We start from the raw sequence: 25366 nt of genomic DNA on the forward strand, positions 1-25366 counted from the left end.
TTTTCTCATTGCAACTTACTGTCCCACCTATTTTAGTGTCATCTGCAAATTTGGTTATACAGCCTTCTATCCCTGTAACCAAGTTGTTGATGTAGGTTGTAAATAGATGGGGCCCAAGGACCAAACCCTATGGCACACCACTAGTTACATTTTGGCATCCAGAAAAATACCTATTTCTTCTGTCGCTCTGTCTTCTGTCCATCAGCCAGTCTTCTTTCCAAACTAATAAATTATACTAACCCCACGTGATCTAACCTTGTGTATTAACCTTCTGTGTGGCACCTTATCAAACGCCTTCAAGAAGTGAAGATATATTACTTCTACAGGAGCCCCATTATCCACTTTGCTTGTAACATCTTCAAAGAACTCTGGCAAATTAGAGTGGCACGGTAGCACAGTGGTTAGCACTGTTGCTTCCCAGCACCAGGGTCCCAGGTTCAATTTACGCTTGGGTGACTGTCTGTGCGGAGTCTGCACATTCTCCCCGTGTCTGTGGGTTTCCTCTGGGTGCTCCGGTTTCCTCCCACAGTCCAAAGATGTGCAAGTTAGGTGGATTGACCATGTTAAATTGCCCTTTGTGTCCAAAAAAGGTTGGGTGGGGTTACTGGGTAATGAGAATAGGGTGGAGGTGTGGGCTTAGGTAGGGTGTCCTTTCCAAGGACCGGTGCAGACTTGATGGGCCGAATGGCCTCCTTCAGCACTGTAAATTCGATGAATTCTATGAATTAGTCAAACATGATTTACCCTTCATAAAACGATACTGACTCTGATGGATTGCGTTTTGACTTTCCAAAACAACAGATGTTAAACTAACTGGTCTGTAACTTCCTACATTCTGCTTCCCTCTCTTTTTAAATAAGGACCATAAGACCATAAGACATAGGAGCGGAAGTAAGGCCATTCGGCCCATCGAGTCCACTCCACCATTCAATCATGGCTGATTTCAACTCCATTTACCCGCTCTCTCTCCATAGCCCTTAATTCCTCGAGAAATCAAGAATTTATCAACTTCTGTCTTAAAGACACTCAACATCCCGGCCTGGCCCTCTGTGGCAATGAATTCCACAGACACACCACTCTCTGGCTGAAGAAATTTCTCTTCATCTCTGTTCTAAAGTGACTCCCTTTTATTCTAAGGCTGTGCCCCCGGGTCCTAGTCTCCCCTGCTAATGGAAACAACTTCCCTACATCCATCCTATCTAAGCCATTCATTATCTTGTAAGTTTCTATTAGATCTCCCCTCAACCTCCTAAACTCCAATGAATATAATCCCAGGATCCTCAGACGTTCATCGTATGTTAGGCCTACCATTCCTGGGATCATCCGTGTGAATCTCCGCTGGACCTGCTCCAGTGCCAGTATGTCCTTCCTGAGGTGTGGGGCGCAAAATTGCTCACAGTATTCTAAATGGGGCCTAACTAATGCTTTATAAAGCTTCAGAAGCACATCCCTGCTTTTATATTCCAAGCCTCTTGAGATAAATGAAAACATTACATTTGCTTTCTTAATTACGGACTCAACCTGCAAGTTTACCTTTAGAGAATCCTGGACTAGGACTCCCAAGTCCCTTTGCACTTCAGCATTATGAATTTTGTCACCGTTTAGAAAATAGTCCTTGCCTCTATTCTTTTTTCCAAAGTGCAAGACCTCGCACTTGCCCACGTTGAATTTCATCAGCCATTTCATGGACCACTCGCCTAAACTGTCTAAATCTTTCTGCAGCCTCCCCATCTCCTCAATACTACCTGCCCCTCCACCTATCTTTGTATCATCGGCAAACGTAGCCAGAATGCCCCCAGTCCCGTCATCTAGATCGTTAATATATAAAGAGAACAGCTGTGGCCCCAACACTGAACCCTGCGGGACACCACTCGTCACCGGTTGTCATTCTGAAAAAGAACTTTTTATCCCAACTCTCTGCCTTCTGCCTGACAGCCAATCGTCAATCCATGTTAGTACCCTGCCTCGAATACCATGGGCCCTTATTTTACTCAGCAGTCTCCCGTGAGGCACCTTATCAAAGGCCTTTTGGAAGTCAAGATAGATAACATCCATTGGCTCTCCTTGGTCTAACCTATTTGTTATCGCTTCAAAGAACTCTAACAGGTTTGTCAGGCACGACCTCCCCTTACTAAATCCATGCTGATTTGTCCTAATCCGACCCTGCACTTCCAAGAATTTAGAAATCTCATCCTTAACAATGGCGTCTAGAATCTTGTCAACAACCGAGGTTAGGCTAATTTTCCATCTTAAGTTACACTTGAAACTTGAAAGGACGTCACATTAGCATTTTTCCAATCCATTGGAACCATTCCTGTGTCCAAAGAATTGTGGAATATGACAACCAATGGATCCACTATCTCTGCCCCCACTTCCTTTAACACCCTAGGATGTAGACCATCCTGCCCTGGGGACTTGGCTGCCTTAAATCCCAATAGTTTGTTGAATATTGTTTCCCTATTGATGTTGATTGTTCTAAGTACCACCCTTTCTATTATCTCTGAATTGCATGTTCCTATAGGGATGGTACTTGTGTCCTGCACCGTGAAAACTGAGGCAAAATATTGGTTTAGCATCTCTGCCATTTATGTGTTCCCGACTGTTAACTCTCCGGTTTCATCTTCCAAGAGACCAACTTTCACTTTTGTGACTCTCTTCCCTTTTATGCACTAATAGAAGCTTTTGCTCTCCTATTTGATATTCTTTTTGATATTAAGTTACACTTGAAACTTGAAAGGTCACCTTGAGTTTCGTACTGGCCCCTCTCGCTGGCGGGATCGTCCGGTCCTTTCGAAGTCAACGGGCTTTTGAATGGTTTGCAGCATTTTCAACCCCCGCCCCTGCTGCGATGGGGCTGGAAAATTCCGCTCTTCATCACCACTGGTTAGCCACATGTGGCTTTGCTTAAGAGAAGTTGTACAAGAGCTGATTTTGGTTAGGTCCTGTTTATTGAAGCAGCGTGCATCTGAACCAAGGAACCTGAGGATTGGCAGAAATAGATACTCTACATTTTGGGGCAAACTGGTAGCATCTATCTCCCTTCCTGAGGCAGTTTGCCGACCAGCAACATCACTGGCCACAGCCCTTTGGTAGGTTCCGGGGCAGGTGTTGGTGGTTTAGATCTGGCAGGGCGGTGGATGGGGCAGGGGGAGAAATCCTAAGGAATGTAGCGTTGCACGAAATAGATTTGATCCTCTTGGCTCCTTAGAAAGGTCTATTTTTACGATGTAGTTGCACAATACACTGCAGGGGCACGCACAGATTGGGCTCAAGCCGATATGCTTTGCATCTGTTTAACAGCAGAGAAAGGGAAGCAAGGCACACCAATTTCTATGGTGTTTTGGAAGGTAATACATCCCTGGAATTTGTCACAGCAACAGTGAGATATAGCCCTTTTTCAGATAGGGCTTGTAAGGATTACAGAGCGGGTAGTGAATAGTTTATGGAGAGTAATGAGTAGATAGGTGAGGATTATGGAGCTAGTGGGTAGGTACTAGGTCTGGAGGGGTGAAAAAGAAGGAGCAGAGAGGGGGAGGTTGGGGGACAATGGGATAGATTTTCCTCCTCCCACTGGAGATGGATTTACATTGATCCATCGTCATTTTGGGGTCTTATTACTCATCTAAGGTGGACTTACATATCTACATCACCAAAATGGGTCAAAATTGCACTGCTGATGAGAACATTCAATGGCGGGGGTGATGTAGGTGGGTGGTGGGACAACAAGCTACAGATCCCTGAAGGTTAGCAATTAAGCTTGTTTTAGGCATCACACTGAGTTAGGCTTAGGAAACCAAAGAGAGGGAGAATTGCCCACTAAAGGCATCAATAAGCCTTCTGTTGTGACCTCTATCATGGCAGTTCTTGGGCTCATTGATGCTGGTGGACAGGATGATGGATGCTGCCTATTGACCATCATTAACATGTGACAGGGGCAGTGAGCGGGGAAACAGCCTTCCTTGCTGCAGCCGGGCTGGGTGGGGAGGAAAAGCCAAGTTGAGGGCTAGATGTGACAGCTTGCAAAAGTACCAGCACATCACCTGGTCATACTGATGCAAACTCTGTAAACAACTGTGGACATACATCGTTAATGTCCTTGACAGTTTTAAAAGCTGACAACTTGTGTAGGGCTAATTTTGTTCATTTTATGATCACATCTGAAGCATCTGTGCTTATCTTTTTCTTTCAGCTAGACTCCCTAATCTGCCTGACAGCCCAGTGATCATCCCAGAATTAGTGGGCACCAGCATCCATCTGAAGTGCACTTATGTGAGCCCTGCAATAAACAGCACTGTGGGATACGTTGCGGTGTGGTCCCGGTTTTTCCCACCCCACATGAAGGAAGAGATAAAGAGGGACACGACCCTGCAGCTGTTCTCGTTTGTGGAGATGGATGGGACGACTTTAAAACTGGGAGATACGGTAATGATTTCCAGATCTCTAGCGTCAAAATTACAGTCTTCAATAGTGTTAAAGCACAAGGCATCAATTTAAAATCCTGTTCGGGTTTCTCTATGTGGTTTCATGATTAGAATATCATACCCAAGAAGTAAGGTTATTCCAGAAGTGTAAGAAAAGACAGTCAAATCACAATTTATGCACAACGAATACAAATTCTTGGAACAGGAGAGTTGTTTATTTGAAGCAGAAAGGATGTCGTCCTAACCATGTATCATTGTGCCACCAAACAGGCAGGATTGCCGCCCACTCCTGATGGTGCAATTACCTATTTAAAGTTGGTTAGTTGCTAAGAGATGCGTGAAAGTTTCCAGCATTTCCCTCCCACCCTCAGTGTCTTATCTTAATGACTTGCCGAAGATTGCTCGTTCGCTCCATAGGATCTTTGGCATTTACAGATCAGGAAAGAAAACAACTCAACAAAAGCTTTGAATGTAGATTATGATGTGTGATTTCATTGAAAGTGCAATGGGGCAGGGATTTGGCACAAGTTAAATACCGAATATTACATTGCTTTTAGTGAAAGATTGCAGCAACAAATTTGAGGAGTTTGCCTCACATCCTGCTGGCAAAATGTGTCCTATTATGAACATGCTATGGTCTTCCTTCTCTGTTTTCTGAATATGACTTGTTGAAGTGTGTTTATATTCACTGTGGAGCAGGATAGTGCCTCCTCATCCTGCAAACAAATCTTTAGTAGAAAAAAGAACATCTGAATAGGAGGCCTGGGCCTGAATCTTCATAATGATGGAAGGGTTCCGTGCCTTAGCCAAAATGGCGTCGGAGCCCTGATTTCAGAAGACCCGCCTCCGATACTGACACCCACCATTTTTGCCGGGGATGGGGTGGTGGGGCTGGGACGAGGGGGGGGGGGGGGGTGGGGGGGGGGGGGGGGGGGTCATTGAAAAGTGCAGCTGCCTCCAGTTGGATGCCATTTTGGACACCCAGGTTTCACCCACAACTCCTGGGTGTTGCACATTTGAGGAGAAGGTCTAAACTTACTGGTGTCCTTTGGAGAGGGACGGAAGTATCAAGCCCAGGTACCTTTCTGGGAAGAGCTTTACGAAGTTTAATTAAGTGCCCAAGAGCTTTGACAAATTAGATAGCAGGTGTATGGCTGATGCTCGGATACCCAGGTGGCAGGAAGGAGAGTGTTCCAGAGAAGGTAAGAGTGTGCATCGTGGCAAAGAAGCTGCAAAATGGGGATGGCACCCCGCATATTTGCGCCAGAGAGAAATGTGAGCATGACCAACGTGAGGCCAGAGTGAGGGGAGCAGGTGAGGAGTTAGAAGCTGCGCAGCATGCACCAGGGAGAAGGACAACCAGGTTTTATTCTGAAATAAGTGCCTAGCGACTGGCCGTCATACCTCAATATGACTGCGAACCAATGCAGGAGGTGCTTCAGGTTAACCTGGGAATTGGCCACTAACATATATGCCGTGGTTGAGCAAGATCTTGAGCGACAATCAGCTAATCCTCATGTCCTGCCAGTGGTTAACAAAGCTTCTGTGAGTCTTTTTATGCAGCCAGCTCTTCCAGGGTTTAGCAGGAGAGATCTGCAGCATCTCACAGTTAGCTGCACGTAGCTGCTTCAAGGCTCTGATGTCTTCTTTTCATTGCAGTGGATTTTTGATTTGTTTATTGTCACGTGTACAGAGGTACAGTGAAGAATATTTTTCTGCGAGCTGCTCAAACAGATCATTTAGTGCATGAAAATAAAATAAAATAAAAAGGAAATACATAATAGGGCAACACAAGGTACACAATGTAAATACATAGACACCAGCATCGGGTGAAGCATACAGGAGTGTAGTATTAATCAGCTCAGTCCATAAGAGGGTCGCTTAGGAGTCTGGTAACATGGGGAAGAAGCTGTTTTTGCATCTGTTTGTGCGTGTTCTCATACTTTTGTATCTCCTGCCCGATGGAAGAAGTCGGAAGAGTGAATAAGCCAGGTGGGAAGGGTCTTTAATTATGCTGCCCGCTTTCCCAAGGCAGCGGGAGGTATAGATAGAGCCAATAGGTGGGAGGCAGGTTCGTGTGATAGACTGGGCTGTGTTCACGACTCTCTGAAGTGTTAATGTAAGCGTACTTGTGACAATAAAGATTATTATTATAAAAATTAAATTGGTAAGAGTCAATGTGGACATGCCGAATTTCCTTAATTTCCTGAGGAAGTATAAGTGCTGTTGTGCTTTAATGGTCATAGTGTCGACATGAGTGGACCAGGACAGATTGTTGGTGATGTTTACGCCTCAGAATTTGAAGCTATCAACTGTCTCCACTTTGGCACCACTGATGCAGACAGGGGGCGGAGAATGGCCGTTGGCCGCCGTGAATCCCGCCCCCGCCGGTTGCCGAAGTCTCCGAAGGGAGAAAAGTCGGTGGGGCGTTAATGGCGCCGCTGACGTCGGAGAATGGCACGGGTCTGCACAAGGCAGCCGATTTTGGGCCTGCCGATATTCTCCCTTCCGGATGGGCCGAAGTCCCGTCGACGTGATGACCGTTCACGTCGACGTAAATCAAACCTCCTTTTCATCCAGCGTGGAGGTGAGTGACGGCCTGGGGGGTTGGCCGCTGGGCAGGCGATGGCGTGGCCGCAGTCTGAATGTGTGGGGAGAGGTGTGTCTCGGGTTGTGTGTGTGTGTGCGGCAGGGGGGGTGGTTAGAGTGGGCTGGACTCCGGGGGAGTGCCCGGAGGGGGGGTCCGTGCTGGGGAGGAGGATGGGGGGTCTGTGCCGGGGAGGAGGTTGGGGTCCGTGCCGGGGAGGAGGAGGAGGATGGGGGGGTCCGTGCCGGGGAGGAGGATGGGGTGGGGGGGGGTCCGTGCCGGGGAGGAGGTTGGGGTCCGTGCCGGGGAGGAGGATGGGGGGGGGGGGGGGTCCGTGCCGGGGAGGAGGATGGGGGGGGTCCGTGCCGGGGAGGAGGATGGGGGGGTCCGTGCCGGGGAGGAGGATGGGGGGGGGGGGGCCGTGCCGGGGAGGGGGATGGGGGGTCCGTGCCGGGGAGGGGGATGGGGGGGCAAGTGAGTTGGTCCACCTGGCCAGGTGCCAGCCTCCAACAGTTGGACCCATGCGGTCCATGCCACCTGGCTGGGGGGAAGGAGGGGATATGGGCAATGATGACATGTCGTCGTTCCCCCCCCCCGCCACCAGGCCGTCATGTTTTCCGATCATCCAGCGATGTTGGCCGCCGTGGCGGCAGCCGCTAATGTCCATGTTGCCCTGGATGAGGAGGAGGAGGAGGAGCGTGCCAGAGAGGCGGCGCAGGCTGCCGCAGAGGGACAGGCGGCAGCCGCCCAGGCTGGAGGGACACCTGACCGACAGGACGAGGAGGGGGAGGAGGACGTCGCGGCCCCACGGCAACAGAGGCACCCGAGGGCGCCCCGTGTGTACCGGCCCCGGCAGTTATACCAGGACCTCACGGACCGGGAATGCAGGAGGAGACTCCGGATGAGGCGGGAAACCGTGGCACACATCTGCCACCTGCTGGCACACCTGTCACCGTGTGGCACTGGCGGCGGACACCCTCTCCCCGTGTCCGTCAAGGTTACGGTTGCCCTGAACTTTTATGCAACGGGGTCATTCCAGGCACTGAGTGGGGACCTGTCCGGCATATCGCAGACATCGGTGCATCCGGGCAGTGACAGATGCCCTATATGCCATGGCGCACCGCTACATCCGCTTCCCTGTGGACCGGGCCAGCCAAGATGCCCGGGCCGTGGGCTTCTCTGCCGTGGCCGGGTTCCCCATGGTCCAGGGCGCGATCGATGGGATGCACGTCGCCGTGCGGCCACCTGCAGATAACAGGGCCGTGTTCACCAATAGGAAGGGGACCTATTCGATGAGCATACAGGTGGTCTGCGACCACCGCATGATGATCCTGCAAGTCTGCGCCCGTTACCCAGGCAGTGTACACGACTCATACGTGTTGTCGCGGTCATCCATCCCCGGCATGTACGAGGGACGCCATCCCCGGTTGAGGGGCTGGTTGCTTGGCGACAGGGGCTACCCATTGCGATCGTGGCTGATGTCGCCTGTACGGAGGCCACGCAATGAGGCGGAGAACCGCTACAATGATGCCCATGTAGCGACAAGGGGAGTGATAGAGAGGTGCTTTGGCGCGCTGAAGATGCGTTTCAGGTGCCTGGACCTCTCTGGGGGCGCCCTCCAGTATCGCTCAGATAGGGTCGGCCGCATCATTGTGGTGTGCTGCGTCCTGCACAACATAGCCCAACAGAGGGGCGATGTGCCGCAGGCAGAGGAGGGCGGAGTGGAGGAGCAGCAGGAACGGCGCAGTCCTCCCCAGATGAGGGGGATGGGGGCAATGGTCAGGGCAGACGGGGTAGACACAGGCGGGTGGCTGTCCACCATTACCGGCTGGCCCAGCGGGCACGGGACAGACTGATAGACGCCCGCTTCACTGACTAGATGGGCGTGGGAATCGGGTAGTATGGCCACAGACCGCACACCATGGCAACAGCCGACCACCCACACCCCCCCACCCATCCACCCACCCAGCACCCTCACGCCCCTCCCCAACCCCACCCACCCCACCCGCATGCACACCACCCCCCCCCATTGCCGATCCACCTGCGGCACAACGGACGGGCTCACACAGTTGTGGGTGGACGCGTGTCTATTGCAGGCCATGGAGGATGATGACAACCCGCCCTGCGGTGAGCTCCTGACTCGACATCGTTGGACTATGTCTGACCCATGGCCACAGTACCACCATCCACCCGGACCATCCCTGCATGGGGGTGTCCCTGCTGTGACACTGCAGCGCACGGTCCCGTCCTCTGCCCGGGGGATGTTGATGGCGGCCCAGGGGGAAGGGGGCAGACTCACCTGGGGCTGAAATAAGACCACCCCTCACACACACACTTGCGCTCAACGTACATGACACCCCCGCACGCTTTGGACAGAGCACAAAGGCAACTTCTGTAGGTGTAACATTGACTTTAATAACCAAACGAGTTCATGCCCGTGCCCTAGCCCCTAAATCTCATCTGTGCCCTGCACCCGTGCCAACTTACTCAGTGTCTAATTGTTTGGCCTTACGGGCCCTTTGACTACGTCTACGTGGTTCCCCAGACGGTGCAGCAGAACTGGAGGTGGACTCCTGTGATTCCTGCCCTCTGACACTGGATCCCTTTGGCGGCCGTTTCCTGGGGCGTCCTGGCTTAGATGGGCCAGGCTGCGGCCCGGGCGACTGGGATGGCGAGCTGCCAGCCTGTCCTGCCCGTTGCCCACCCGATGCACCTGGGACGGAAGGGGGGGAGTCCGAGGTGTCGCGGTGTTCCCAGACCTCCCCTACAGGGGGACCCGGGATGGACCACACCACCTCCGCCTCCCTCGAGGTGCCCGATGGCCCCCAGGCCTCTACATGGGTGGGGGATGCGAACGGACTGGCCATCCGACGCCCACCCGGCATCTGGCGCTGCCAGTTCTGGAGGCCCGTGCTGGTATCGACAGGGGTCTGCAGGTTTGCAACCATGGAGCCCAGGGGGTTGGCAAACCGTGTCTGTGACAGTGCGGTGCCGGCTCGCACATGGCCACTGGCGCCGATGCCCTCAGCGATGGCCTGCTGAGACTGGACCATGGCCTGCAGAGACTGGGCCATGGCCTGCTGAGACTGGGCCATGGCGTTGAGCGCCTCTGCCATCTGGCGCTGGCACTGGCTCATGGCCTCCTGTGAGAGGGCAGCCATGTCCTGGGCCACAGACGCTGCCTGCACGGAAAGCCCCAGGCCTCGCAAACCGTTCCCCGTGTCTGACACTGTCGCACCCATTGCCTCCACCGCGGACGCCACCCGTGTGGTGTCGGCCTGGGTGGCACGCATGACCGGCACCACTCCCAGCTCCTGGACGCGGGTGGACTCCTCCAGCTGCGACTGCAGCCGCCGCAAGCCGGCCGTCACCCTCTTCGCTCGTCTCCGGGTCGGTGGTTGCATTGGATCTATGTGTGGGTGTGGAAACTCCAGGAACCCGGGATCTATCTGGGCGGCAGATGTTCGCTTGAGCTGGGCTGCCCTCCGACCGCCCGGCCCCTCTGCTGCTCCTACCTCCACCTGCTGTACCGGGACGGCTGTGTTGTGCGCACCAGTGAGTGTACCAGGTGCCTCATCACTAAAGTGCCCAACCGAGGTGAGTGTTTCTGCGATGGTGGAGGGTGTTGGTGACAGCAGTGGCGTTGTGTCGTGCTCTTCGTCCCACTCTGAGTCCATGGCACTTTGGGGTGGGGGTTCATCTCCACCCATCCACTCTTGAGTCACTGTCCGGTATTTCGTCTTCCTGGGTCGTGCTGTCCCGGGTAGGGGTGTCCTGGGTAGTGCTGTCCCGGGTAGGGGTGTCCTGGGTAGTGGTGTCCTGGGTAGTGGTGTCCTGGGTAGTGGTGTCCTGGGTAGTGGTGTCCTGGCTCGGATGTGACGGGGGCCTGTGGCTGCCCCCCTCGTCGCTGGGTGGCACACTCCTGTGTCGTCGCTCCCGCACGTGACGGGGGTATCGTCTCCCTGTTGCTCCAGGTCTCTCCGTCTCCTGTGGTGTGCGAGGGGCATCCTGCGGGCGTCGCATGCCGGAGGGTCCTGGTCTCTCCGTCTCCTATGGCCTCCGAGGGGCATCCTGCGGGCGTCGCATGCCGGAGGGTCCGGGTCTCTCCGTCTCCCGTGGTGTGCGAGGGGCATCCTGCGGGCGTCGCATGCCGGTGGGTCCGGGTCTCTCCGTCTCCCGTGGCCTCCAAGGGGCATCCTGAGGGCGTTGCATGCCGGAGGGTCCAGGTCTCTCCGTCTCCCATGGTGTGCGATGGGCATCCTGCGGGCGTCGCATGCCGCAGGGTCCGGGTCTCTCCGTCTCCCATGGTGTGCGAGGGGCATCCTGCGGGCGTCGCATGCCGGAGGGTCCGGGTCTCTCCATCTCCCGTGGCCTGCGAGGGGCATCCTGCAGGCGGTCTGCATCTGCGGGGATGGGTGCCTGCGATACACAATGAAGCATGCATGGTTAGACACGCAGGCAGTGATCAGGTGATATGGGGGACGGGGGATATGGGGGAGGGGGGATATGGGGACGGGCTGTCGGTGGCTCACTTGCTAGTACGCCCCCGACCTCTGCATCAGCAACCTCCCAGTCCTCAGGTCCGCCAGCCAGTTCCAGGGCCCTTTCCTCGTGTTCGGTCAGTGGCCTCTCATCAGCGGGGCCTCCTCCAGTCCTCACATGCTCCCTATTGTTGTGTGCGCGCTTCTCCTGTGGCGGGGGGGTGGATGGGGGTGGTGGCAGGGGTAAAAGGCAACAGTGTTAGGCAGGTATATAAGTGCACACCTTCGGTTGCGCGTGCATTGCAGAGGTTAAGGTTAGGGCTGGATTCACTTGGGGATATGGGGGAGGGGGGATATGGGGGAGGGGGGATATGGGGAGGGGGGATATGGGGGAAGGGGGATATGGGGGAGGGGGATATGGGGGAGGGTGATATGGGGGAGGGGGGATATGGGGGAGGGGGGATATGGGAGAGGGGGGATATGGGGAGGGGGGATATGGGGGAGGGGGATATGGGGAGGGGGGATATGGGGGAGGGGGGATATGGGGGAGGGGGAGATGGGGAGGGGGATATGGGGGAGGGGGAGATTGGGGAGGGGGGATATGGGGGGGGGATATGGGGGATATGGGGGAGGGGGGGATATGGGCGAGGCTCACCCTGGCTGCTCTGACGAGGTCGTTCACCTTCTTGTGGCACTGGGTGCCTGTCCGTGGTGTCAGGGCCGCAGAGGTGACGGCTTTTGCCACCTCCCTCCACAGACGCCGGCTGTGGCGTGGGGCAACTCTGCGACCGTGCCCGGGATATAGGGCGTCCCTCCTCTGCTCCACTGCGTCCAGGAGCGCCTCCACATCCCGTGACTGAAACCTCGGGGCTGAGCGGCGGCCAGCCATCCAGTCGGGTGTTCCAGTCGGGTGTTCCGGTCGGGTGGGGGGGGAGCAGCGCGGCCTCATGAGCCGTCACGCCGTGCGGCGTGTATGACGCTGCACGGCGTGAACCACGTGCGCAAGCGCGGATCCCGTCACATCGCCGCTAGCCCATTTCGGGCCGGAGACTTTCGAACCATTTTTCCGACGTGACGCAAGCCGGATTTGCGCCGTTTTTTGCGCCGATCGGCGGACTTTGCGCCGATAACGGAGAATTTCACCCAGCGTGTACGATACTTCGCTTCCTGAAGTCAATGACCAGGGGTGAAATTCTCCGACCCACCACGATCCTTGGGGGGGTCGTGGGGCGATCTGGCCCCGAAGGGTGCCCCCACGGTGGCCTGGCCCGCGATCAGGGCCCACCGATCCGCGGGCGGGCCTGTGCCGTGGGGGCACTCTTTCCCTTCCGCCTCCGCCACGGTCTCCACCATGGCGGAGGCGGAAGAGACTCCCTCCACTGCGCATGCGCGGGAATGCTGCCTTTTCCGCCAGCTGGCGGGGCAGAAATTCATCCGGCGCCGGCCTAGCCCCTCAATGTTGGGGCTCGGCAGTCTGATTTGCGCCGTTTTGGGCGCCAGTCGGCGCACATCGCGCCTTTTCCGGAGAATTTCGCCCCAGCTCTTTAGTTTTGCTAACATTGAGGGAGAGATTGTTGTCATTGCACCATGCCACTAGGTTCTCTATCTACCTCCTGTACTCTGACTCAACGTTGTTTCAGAGCCGACCCACCACGGTCGTGTCATCTGAAAACTTATAGTTGGAGATGGAGTTGAATTTTGCCACACATTTGTGTATATATAACGAGTAGAGTAAGGGGCTAAGCACGCAGCCTTGCTGGGCTCCGGTAATGAAGACTATCTTGGAAGAGGCGTCGTTGTTTATTCTTAGTGATTGTGGTCTGTGGGTCAGGAACTCGAGAATCCAGTTGCAGAGGGAGGAGCCAAGTCCTGGGTTTTGGAGCTTTGATATGAGCTTGTCTGGGATTATGGTGTTGAAGGCAGAGTTGTAGTCGATGAATAGGAGAATAGTAGAAGTCCTTCTTGCTGAGATGCTCCAGTGATGAGTGTAGGGCCAGGGAGATAGCATCTGCTGTAGACCGGATGTGGCAATAGGCTAATTTCAGTGAATTAAGGCAATGGGGACATTTGGAGCTGATGTGCTTCATGACCAGCCTCTCAAAGCACTTCATAATGATAGATGTCAGGGCCATCGGATGGTAGTCGTTGAGACACGTTGTCTGGTTCTTCTTTGGCACTGGTATGATGGTGGTCTTCTTGAAGCAGGTGGGAACCTCAGAACTGAGTAGGGAGAAGTAAAGATGTCTGGGAACACACCCGCCAGTTGGTCCACACAAGTTCTGAGTGCATGACCAGGGACTCGTGTCACAGCCCATTGCCTTCCGTGGTTCACTTTCAAAAAGGCTAATCTAACTTCTGAAGTTGTGACAGTCAGTATGGAGGTGTCCGAGGCGGTGGGGCAGTTGACAACAGTTCCTTGGGTTCCTGCTCGAAACAAGCATAGAATGCATTGAGTTCCTCAGGGAGAAGTGCGCTGCTGCCGGAGATTCTACTCGGCTTTGCATTGTAGCCCATTATATTGTTTAAGCCTTGCCACAAACAACGAGAATCCATATCGTTGGTCTGGGACTCTAGCTTAGTCTGGTATTGTATCTTGACATCCCTGATGGCTTTGCGGAGGTCGTATTTAGATTTCTTGTATCGGTCAGGGTCACCCGTCTTGAACTGCTCAGACCTGGACTTCAGTAGGGAGTGGATCTCGCGGTTAAACCATGGTTTACGGTTGGGGAACGCATGTAATACGTTCTTTGGCATGCAATCTTTGACACAATTATTGATCAAGTCTGTGACGGTGGTGGCATACTCGTCTTGGTTGGCCGCTGAGTTCTTGAATATGGACCAGTTCACTGAATCCAAGTAGTCGCATAGGAGCTCTTCCTTTGCCTCGGACCTTCATTGCACGACCTTCTTAACTGGATTCTCCAGCTTAAGTCTCTACTTATATGCCGGGGAAGGAGCACCGTCTTGTGGTCTGATTTTCTGAAATGTGGTTGGGAAATGGAGAGGTAGGCACCCTTGATCTTTGTGCAGAATGATCAATGGTATTGGGGCCCTTGGTTGGGCAGGAGTTGTATTGGTGGAATTTTGGCATTGAGATTCGCTTGGTTGAAGTCCCTGGCCACATGAACAAGACCTTTGGGTATTCTCTTTTACGGTTGTTTATAACGATGTACAATTCATCAAGCGCCTTCTTCACTTCCGCCTGGGATGGGATGTAGACCGCTGTAATGAAGACCAAAGTGAACTCTTGTGGAAGGTAGTATGGGCGGCACTTCACAGTCAGGTATTCCAGGTCTGAGGAGCAGTAGTTCGCTTGGGCATATTTGAGCATCCACCTAACCTGCACATCTGTGGGACGAAACCAGCGCTCCCAGAGGACACCCATGCAGACAAGGGGATAACCCACAAACTCCACACAGTTACCCAAGACTGGAATCAAACCCATGTCTCTGGTGTTTTGAAGCAGCAGTGCTGCCTATAGATATGGTTGTATGTGCGGAGATTACTGTAGCTGATACATATTGTGCAGGCGGGTGAAGCCACAACTGTGTTCAGATTATTCCTTTCCCATGTTATCACCACTAGCGTTCAATTACTGGAGTGTGCCATATATACAATATGCAATGCTGCCAGAAACCTCAGCTTCTTTTGAAAACACTGCCTCTACCAAATAGAGGACAAAGGCTTCCAATGAATTGGGGAGACCACACAAGCAAGCTTCCCTGGAGTGTACATGGCACCTTGACATGTGCAGATTCACTCAAGTGACTGTCTAACACTCACATATGGATGGCCGCCTTCAATGCAACACAAGTCAAGTGTATAATGGAATACTCTCCACTTGCCTGGATGAGTGCAGCTCCAATAACACTCAAGAAGTCTGACACCATCCAGAACAAAGCAGCCCGCTTGATTGCTTCCCCTTCCACAAATATTCAAACCCGCCACCGCCGATGAACAATGGCAGCCATGTGTACCATCTACATGATGCACTGCAATGACCCAGCAAGGTTCCTTAGACAGCACTTTCCGAACACAACCACTACCATGTGGAAGGACAAGAGCAGCAGATACTTGTGAACCCCACCACCTGAAGGTTCCCCTCCAAGCCACTCACCACCCTTACTTGGAAATATATTGCATTTCCTTCACTATCGCTGGGGCAGCACTCCCTCCCCAACAGCACAGTGGATGCACCTACACCTCAAGGACTGTAGCGATTCACGAAGATGACTCACTACACCTTCTGAAAGGCAACGAGGGATGGGCAATAAATCCTGGCTGAACTAGCGATGCCCACATCCTGTAAATGAATTTTTTAAAACCCATGCTTGAGCTGCACCTGATGAACTGGATTTGATCATTGAGTCTGATCCTCCCTTAAAGTCAGACTATTGAGTTAGCCTTGAGCCATTGTAAAGTGTTACACTGCCCTTGCATCCACTTCAAGTGATGCTGCATGCTTCTCGACATGAGATTGGCCAGTCTCCCATTGTTGGAGTTCATGTGGGTGAGCCTCCAAGACAAGGTGGTGCTCATCAACCCCATGCAGCCCAGAAGCTCAAATCACCTCAGGGAAATTTGCCAGATGGCCACTCATCAGCTGCTGACAGTCCAAATAATGGGCAGGATTCTCCAACCCCCGCCGGGTCGGAGAATCCGCGGGGGGCGGTGCGAATCCCGCCCAGCTGCCCCGACGCTGGCTGACGCATTCTCTGGCAGTGGGGGTGGGATTCCCGCCACGCCGGTTGGGGCCGTTGGCAGCGGCCCCCTCCGGCAATTCTCCGGGCCTCAATGGGCCGAGCGGGCGTCCGTTTGTGGCCAGCCCCGCCGGCGTGAATCACTCAACTCACGTACCGGCGGGACCTGGCAGGTAAATCGGCGGGAGTGGTCCTCAGGGGCGTGCGGGGGGATCCGACCCCAGGGGCCCCCATGGTGGCCGGGCCCACGATCGGGGCCCACCGATTTGTGGGCAGGCCTGTTCCGTGGGGGCACTTCTTCCTTCTGCGCCGTCCATGGCGGAGCCCTACAGTGGCCGGTGCAGAGAAGAGAACCCCCCCGCGCATGCGCCAAAATACGCCGGCTGGTCTGCACATGCGCGGAACCACGCTGGCGGTTCCGCGCATGTGCAAGACCATGCCGGCCCTTCGGCGCATTTGGAGAATTCCGCATTTTCGGGGGCTGTTGACGCCGGAGTGGTTGGCGCAAGTTCTCCCGCCGGCGTGGGGACTTAGTCCCCAGAAGGGAGAATCCCGGCCAATGTGTCTCCAAAGGTGACTCCTGAGGCCCTGCTTGACCAATGGACGATCATCATGGCTTTCCTCCCTCATCCCAAGAGGATTGTGAGCAGATGTCTCCACCTCTGGCCTTTCTTTTATCAGATAAGAGGGCAGCACGGTAGCACAGTGGTTAGCACTGTTGCTTCACAGTTCCAGGGTCCCAGGTACGAATCTCGGCTTGGGGCACTGTCTGTGCGGAGTCTACACGTTCTTCCCGTGTGTGCGTGGGTTTCCTCCGGGTGCTCCGGTTTCCTCCCACAGTGAAAGATGTGCAGGTTAGGTGGATTGGCCATGATAAACTGCCCTTAGTGTCCAAAAAGCTTAGGTGAGGATTTGGGTTATGGGGATAGGATGGAGGCGTGGGCTTGGGTAGGGTGATCTTACCAAGGGCCGGTGCGGACTCCATGGGCTGAATGGCCTCCTTCTGCACTGCAAATTCCATGATTCTATTGTTGCTCTCTTTATCTGGTTCGAAATGTGGCGGTCAATATGGTCGCCTTCCTTAATCCTAATTACGTTTGCTTTAGAGTTGCCAGGTATCTTTCGATGCCGCCACAAGGTTCGAACCCGAATACTGATCAAAGAGCTGGTACATCAATTAGTTAGTTCAAAGTCAATACTATTTATTTACACACACAGCAATATCTACTCATGCACGAAATATTACAGACTAAACTATCACTACTGCTGAAGCCTAGACTTCGCTTTGGGTGCCCACTCAGTCAGAGGAACAATGGCCGTTGTTCGGATCTGAGGCTGCTGGTGTCGAAGTGCTGAAGGGGAACAGCTAAGGTCGTCCGTCTGGTAGCGAGCGTTGACCTTGGACTTACTTGCTTCTGGTGTAGCTGGTGGAAGGGTCTCTCCGTTTTGAGAGCCGATTCCAAGAGAGCGATTCTCTCTTGGGGCCTTCTTCCTATGCCCAAAGGGGCTTTGTGCGCTTTTGGACGGGCCTTGAACTTGGCCCCAATCAATTGGGCCGTATCTTGATCACTCGTATTGATCTTGACCAATAAAGGGGTGGGTGCCCTGATGGCTGGGCGTGTCCTAGGTGGCCGTTGTCCTGGCTTTGTTTGTGCTTTCGGTTTGGGGAACTGGCGCCGTGAGGTCTGGAGCCAGATCGGTTACTTGAGTATCTCCCCTTTGTTCCCGGAGATGGGCCATCAATATGCTCATGGACCTCCAGTTTCAGTCTTGTCTGGGAGCTGCGGTTCCAATACACGTACAGGCTCTGTGCCTGCTTGCTTTCTTAGCATTGTCCATAATTCCCGCAATCTTTGCAAACATCCATTTTGTATTCTGGAAGTGGCCATCCCAGATGGCTACACTATGACACCCCCTCCTGGACTCTGTGGTATGCCTTTCACTAGGTACTACTGACTCTACACACAAAACATCTCTCCAATGTGCTAGAATCTGTGTTGGCAGAATGTAGTCAGATGTGATGCTGCCTCCTTGGACATCTTTTCCATTTCATGATGCCTAAGGGATGAGATGACCTAGGGGACGCTGTTGGGCCAATGGTGCTGGGACCTTTGCGAGATACAAAAGGGGTCAATAAGATATAACTCCTTACGTTGTGCGAGCCCCCTGTGATGCACACCATTGACTTCAAACATAATCGCTCTGCCCTTACCAAGCAACCCAGCCCTTGCACTCCTTCTCACATCAACATTCCCTTGTGCTCACTGCACTAACCTTGACCATTAACACTGAGGGCGGGATTCTCCCTTACCCGGTGGGGCGGGTCATACCGGCGCTGAGGAGTGGCGTGAACCACTCTGATGTCAGGCCGTCCCGAAGGTGCGGAATCCTCCGCACCTTCAGGGGCTACGCCGATGACATTGGGATTGGTGCCGCGCCAGCTGGCGCCGAAGGGCTTGTCACCGCGCCAACCGCCGCCGAGGGGCCTCCGCCAGCCAGCGCGAGTTGGCGCATGCGTGGGAGCTGTGCTGGTGTAATCCCAGCGCATGCGCAGGGAGGTTCTTCTCCGCAGCGGCCATGGCTGACAGTTACACCTGCCGGCGCGGAGGGAAAGTGTGCCCCCACGGCACAGGCCCGCCCGCGGCTTGGTGGGCCCCGATCATGGGCCAGGCCACCTTGGATGCACCCCCCCCCCCCAGGGCCAGATTCCCTCAGCGCTTCCCCGAGGACTCTGCAGGCCACCCGCAGAGCCAGGTCCCACCGGTAAGGACCTGTTGTATTTTACGCCGGAGGGAGCCACCGAAAACGGGCGGCCACTCGGCCCAATCGCCGGGGGGGCGCTGCCAACGGCCCCCGACCAGCGCGATTCCCGCCCCCACCGAAAAGCCGGCGCCGGAGAATCCTGCAGCTGTGGTTGGGGCGGCGGGGCGGGATTCACGCCGCCCCCCCGGCGATTCTCTGGCCCAGCGGGGGGTCGGAGAGTCCTGCCCCATATTCCAATGTGCCTCTACCACCAAACACCTGCTATGGCCGATTCTCCACCCCTGCAAAAAGCTGGGAAGCCACCCCTAGCAACCTTCATTGCTGTCTCCTCCACATTCCTTGTTACCTATAGCTTTGCAGACCCACCGGAGTCTGGGACATCTTCCTGGCATGATGGGCCCTCTTGTCCTGCAGATACAACCTAAAGATTGCCATTAGCCTAATTTTTAGTGCTTCCAGGCACAAATATCTACATGATGGCAATGCAGCATAGTGGACATTCACACGGGCGCAGTTCTCCGACCCCCCACCGGGTCGGAGGATCGCCGGGGGCCGGCGTGAATCCCGCCCCTGCCGTGTCCCGAATTCATAGCCGCCGGATATTTGGCGGGGGCAGGAATCACGCCGCGCCGGTCGGCGGAAATCGCGCCGGTCGGCGGGCCCACCCCCGGCGATTCTCCGGTCCGCGATGGGCCTAAGTCCCACCGCTGTCAAACCACGCCAGTCGGTGTGGATTGAACCACCTTTTGAACGGCGGGACAAGGTGGTGCGGGCGGGCTCCGGGGTCCTAGGGGGCGCGCGGGGCGATCTGGCCCCGGGGTGTGCCGCCACCGTGGCCTGGCCCGCGATCGGGGCCCACCGATCCGTGGGCGGGCCTGTGCCTTGGGGGCACGCTTTTCCTTCCGCCTTCGCCATGGTCTTCACTATGGCGGAGGCGGAAGAGACCCCCTCCACTGCGTATACACGGGTATGCCGTGAGCGGCCGCTGACGCTCCCACGCATGCGTTGCACGGCAATGTCGTTTCCGCGCGGGGCGGAAATCACTCCGGCGCGGGCCTAGCCCCTCAAGATGCGGAGAATTCCGCACCTTTGGGGCGGCGCGATGCCGTACTGATTCGCACCGTTTTTGCCGCCGGTCGCCGGACATCGCGCCGATTGTGGAGAATCCCGCCCCTGTAATATGTGCACCTACAGGGATGGCCAGGTCCTGCCAAGGGAGAGTTATCTGCCAGGTCTCCCTCCTTAACTGCAGCATTCATCACCTAGATGTCTGTGTGCTTGTACCGAACAATTCACCTGGCTGGAGTGCAGCAGGTCAAGGAACCTTTTCCGACACTGCATCCATAATCCATGGTCTCCTTCTGAGTTCAGAATGGTGCCTATCTCCTGCCACATCTTCTTATTCAGGCGTTGTGCCAGCTAAGTGGGTAGAAAATGGAGTGCTGACTCCATACCTCCTCCACCAGTATCTGCAGGTCACAGAATCTGGGCACAACCTCTCCCATCCTTCCACAGTTTCTCTTCGTTTGAGACAATCTGGCATGAGAAAGGTTAACAGAAAAGGTTTTCACCTTCAAATGGCCTCATGCACGTTTTTCTGTTTGCACACACAAACCATGTTCTGTATCTCATCAGTGCCTAATTTTGGGGTCAAGCGTGAAACAGATCTGGACAAATACAGAGTAGCCTGCATTTTGTTCATATCACTCCCAAATGATATGTTGTGCTCCTGACCACTAACTACCCTGCTGGCCTGCCCCCTCAGACCCACACTGTTGTGCCATGACAGTGCATAGCTGGGAGGGTCCTGGTCATGGGCGCACCCTGAGAAAAGGGTGGAAAGAGGGCTGGTGGAAATGCAAAGGTTGACGGCAAATATGGTGTGTATTAGGCATCCCCTGAGGCATTACAATAGCCTGAGGCAGTGCAAAATATTGTGAGCAGCTGATGGTGCCAAGATGCTGCCATATCTCCATGGCTGTGCCTTTGAGCATTTTGCAACCTTAAATTGGTTAAGCATGTTCCTTCATTACTGTGTGACTGGGCAGCAGCAATGACAATATCTTCCTGTGGAAAGCTTCTGATGGACCATCTGCTCCAGGTACAGCAGCCAGTTGGACGACTATTCAAGTTCATCTGACTATTAGTTGACGTCTCTTCAAAGCGAATGCAGGCTCTGTAAACACTTCATGCCTCTGAGAAGGAACTCTTTACTGGCCCACTTTTTAACCCCAACCAAGTTGTGTGATGCTCGCTGACCCCGCCCCAGCTCTGCACAAGGCCGGTCCGCGACTGCTCTTCTGGAACAAAAGCTGGAACATTGCGGGCTGTTTTTCTCAAGTTCGGTTAGTGATTTCCCCTGGATCTTGTTTTCTTTAACATACTCACGTAAAAGATGTCTTGGCTTGTACCATTTTATTTACTTTCTCCACATAAATTTTTCAATTGATAACTTAAATTACAGATATTTCAACTTCCTGTGGAATTTTTTGATTTAAACGGTATGGGTGGAATTTTCTATTTTTTCCCCCACAGACTATCAACTCGGATGGGAAAAGTGCTGTGGAGCTGCACTGGCAGCTTTTCCCACCAAATTTGTAAATACTCTGAAGAAAAATCCTGGAGGCGGGTTCACCGACATCATGCTGGTGAGGTGGACTGTGTCCTCGACAGTGTCGGAGCAGGGCCAGGATATTGCCCAGGCATGACCCACTTTTACCGCCTGGGAGCGAGACTATACTTGCAAGTGTGTCCCCGGCAGGTTCTTTTCACCAATTCCCCAATTGTAAAAAACAGTCAGGAACCTTGATGTTTCGTCCATAGGAGGACTTTCCAGTGGGGAGGTCTGCTATTTACATTTCAGATGGGGTTCCCGTCTTTGCATAATGGGAACCCCATTACGTCACTGAGGGGAACAATCGAGCAGAAAAATCCCACTGGCGTAAAAACCATTTCGGGAGGGGCAGCACGGTGGCGCAGTGGTTACCATTGCTGCCTCACAGTGCTGAGGTCCCAGGTTCAATCCTGGCTCTGGGTCACTGACTGGAGTTTGCACATTCTCCCCATGTTTGCGTGGGTTTTGCCCAACAACCCAAAGATGTGCAGGGTAGGTAGATTGGCCACGCTAAGTTGCCCCTTAATTCGGAAAAAGGAATTGGGTAATCTAAATTTATTTTAAGAAAGACATTTGGGACCCCCCTTCAATTCTCCGCGGACCATGCCTGCAATGGAGGTGGAAAATCCCCTCCCATCTCTCCCTCGACTTTCTCTCATTCTATAATTGAAAACTTGCTTTGATTCTCAGGAAAAATGGTTGCAGTGGGTTTAAGAGCCTCTTTCAATCAAATCTATCTTGTATTGTGTGGGTAAGATTACTGAATTGTGGTTCAAGTTTAGAATAACACCCAATTAGAGTGTGGCTTGGAGATTCTGTGTCGGTTTCGAACCTGAACTCCCTTAAGAATAGGATTGATGAATTTATACTATAATTTTGGAAATGTAACGATTCAGGGAACTAGTAGGCTTAGTTATGTTACTTGAATTCCCTGTACATCTTTAATAATTGATATAATGGATGCTTTTAGTTGTGTGATGAGTAGTTACCATTTCTGTGTAACTAGAGTTTTACAAAGAACAAAGAACAAGTTAATGATTATTTTGCAAGTACAAAGTCCATAAAGTCCTTTTTGCGTAAAGTAAATACTAAGTCCATGAAGAAGGTTTTGCTTAAAGTACTGTTGGGAAATCAGAAAAGTGCTATTTTGCAAAAGGTTTGTCATCAGTGATACATCTTTTTATGAGCAGTTTAGGTTGGAAATAATTTTTCATCCATCCTAATTAATTGAGTATGATAGAATGTGTTATTACTGACACTATCCAAATTCTATTTTTATTCATAGTCTGAATAGTTAAATCAAACAAGACTTTTGTAGATGTCTGTATAAATGCCAATTTTGAATGGGCCCAATGCATCTTTATACACAGTTACATCTGCAAATTGCTTCAGGCTTGTAACATTTACATTTGTCCTTCTGCATCTGTTTAACTATTTTTCAAAATGCTGAACACCGTGGGGCTCAATTCAGGGATGCGTCTCCAAAACCACGGAGATGTAGATAAGTTTGAAGGACTGTGAATTTCTGTGGGAGTTGTACCACAAGAAAATGCATAATTTTACATTTATGTCCAACAGAAACTGGGTCCATCCGAACAGCGATTTAAGCATTATGGATCTCGATCAATATATCCATGACCTTTATTTGCAGTCATGCATTTTGTTGTTCTGACATTTATTCTGATTTCAGTGGGCGGAACCGTTACATTTTCGTACTTTAGCATGAGTTGCTGCTGTGAAAGTTAATACTTTTGTCAAATCGACACAATGTAGGGAAGGAATGCAACTTATTGCCAAAGGTTCAGTTGATACAGTTTGGCACAATTCACTCAGGAAATTGTTACACCACCCTGAGTGAGTGTGTGGTTAATTCCAGCCCCATGTGCCCTGGAGTCACAACACAAATTAATTAACCAATAATTCTGATAAAAGTTCCCAAAGTCACCAGGGTTGTAAATTTAAACACAATTACTGTTTATTTATACCAAGAAATGTCATGAAATATGTGGTAAATATAATTGGATAACAGTAAACTAATACCTACTACCTCCTTTAACAGTCCCACCATCTATCCACACACACGGCAGACAAGTACAGAGGGGTAGAAAGGGGTAAAAATAATAAGGATGAAAGTCAATAGATAAGAGTGTCATTCATTCACTTACAGGCAGCAAGCTTTCTGGAGAGAGCCCCTATTTTTTTCTTTCTTTTAAAATTTCTTTTTCATAAAAATAAATTTAGAGTACCCAATTCATTTTTTCCAATTAAGGGGCAATTTAGCGTGGCCAATCCACCTAGCCTGCACATCTTTGGGTTGTGGGGGTGAAACCCACGCAGACACAGGGAGAGTGTGGAAACTCCACACGGACAGTGACCCAGAGCCGGGATCGAACCTGGGACCTGGGTGCAGTGAGACAGCAGGGCTAAACCACTGTGCCACTGTGCTGCCCTCTTTATTTCTTATCAAGCTGTGCCTTCAGCTCAAGGATTCATTCAGGCCTATATCTTTCTGTATAGATAATTTGTTTCACATCAAACTTTGCTTTCAGCTTATAGTTTGACTTCAGGCCTTTACAGTCTCAAGATAATGCCACCCAGACTTGCAGAAGAGAGAGTCAGCCCCCACAATACGCTTCTGAAGAGGATGAGTTAGATATTTTCTGGAGAGAGTTAGTTAGATCCCTCCATCTATGCTGCAGAATCAAAAGTAAAACCAATAACTCAAACATTTAGGGGGGGGATTCTCCGACCCCCCCCCCCTCCCGCCGGGTCAGAGAATCCCCGGGGGGGGGGGGGGGGGTGGGCGGCGCGAATCCCACCCCACCGCCCTGACGCCGGCTGCCGTATTCTCCGGCGCCGTTTTTCAGGCGGGGGTGGGATTCACGCCACGTCGGTCGGGGGCTGTTGGCAGCACCCCCCGGCAATTCTCCGGGCTCCAATGGGCCGTGCAGCCATCCGTTTTTGGCCAGTCCCGCCGGCGTGGGTTACGCATGGTCCCACACGACGGGACCTGGCAGGTAAGTCGGCTGGGGGCGGGCCTTGGGGAGGTGCAGGGGGGATCCGACCCCGGGGAGGCCCCCACGGTGGCCTGGCCCGTGATCGGGGCCCACCGATCAGCGGGCAGCCCTGTTCCGTGGGGGCACTCCTTCCACGCCAGCCCCTGTAGGGCTCCGCCATGGCCGGCGCGGAGAAGAGAACCCCCCACAAAAAATGGCAAAACTCTTCGGACTATTGAAAGTCATGGAGATCTGGGCGTGCAGGTCCACAGATCTTTGAAGGTAGTCAAGGAAGCACACGGAATGCTTGCCTTCATTGGACGGGGCATGGAGTATAAAAACTGGCAATTCATGCTACAGTTGTATAGAATCTTGGTAAGGCCACACTTGGAATATTGCGCCCAATTCTGATCGGCATACTACCAGAGGATGTGGAGGCTTTGGAGAGGGTGCAGAGGAGGTTTACCAGGATGTGGCCTGATCTGGAAGGTTACCTATTTGGACAGGCTGAATGGACTTGGACTGTTTTCATTAGAAAGACGGAGGTTGAGGGGTGACCTGATGGAGGTCTACAAGATTATGAGGGACATGGATAGAGTGGATGGGCAGGCACTCTTTCCCAGGGTGGAGGGGCCAGTCACCAGGGGAGGTTGTGGAAGCAGATACATTAACTGCGTTCAAAAGGCATCTTGACAAACACATGGATTGGATGGGTAAAGAGGGATACGCACAAGGAAGTGCTGAGGGTTTTTGGCAAAGGTTGGTATCATGACCGGTACAGGCTTGGACGGCCAAAGGGCCGTG

General features: G+C 53.0%; 1 protein-coding gene across 2 annotated transcripts in view; it reads left to right on the plus strand.

Moving 5' to 3' along the window:
• The window catches only part of LOC140388121 (von Willebrand factor D and EGF domain-containing protein), a 455711-nt gene that overhangs the window by 112948 nt on the left and 317397 nt on the right, over positions 1-25366 (plus strand). For both annotated transcript variants that reach the window (XM_072471788.1, XM_072471798.1), the window contains one exon: positions 4190-4422. In XM_072471788.1, the coding sequence (XP_072327889.1) occupies positions 4190-4422 (233 nt within the window). The remainder of the gene's footprint in view (positions 1-4189; positions 4423-25366) is intronic.

This window comes from Scyliorhinus torazame, chromosome 2 (assembly GCF_047496885.1).
Source record: "Scyliorhinus torazame isolate Kashiwa2021f chromosome 2, sScyTor2.1, whole genome shotgun sequence".
In the NCBI taxonomy this organism is placed as follows: domain Eukaryota; kingdom Metazoa; phylum Chordata; class Chondrichthyes; order Carcharhiniformes; family Scyliorhinidae; genus Scyliorhinus; species Scyliorhinus torazame.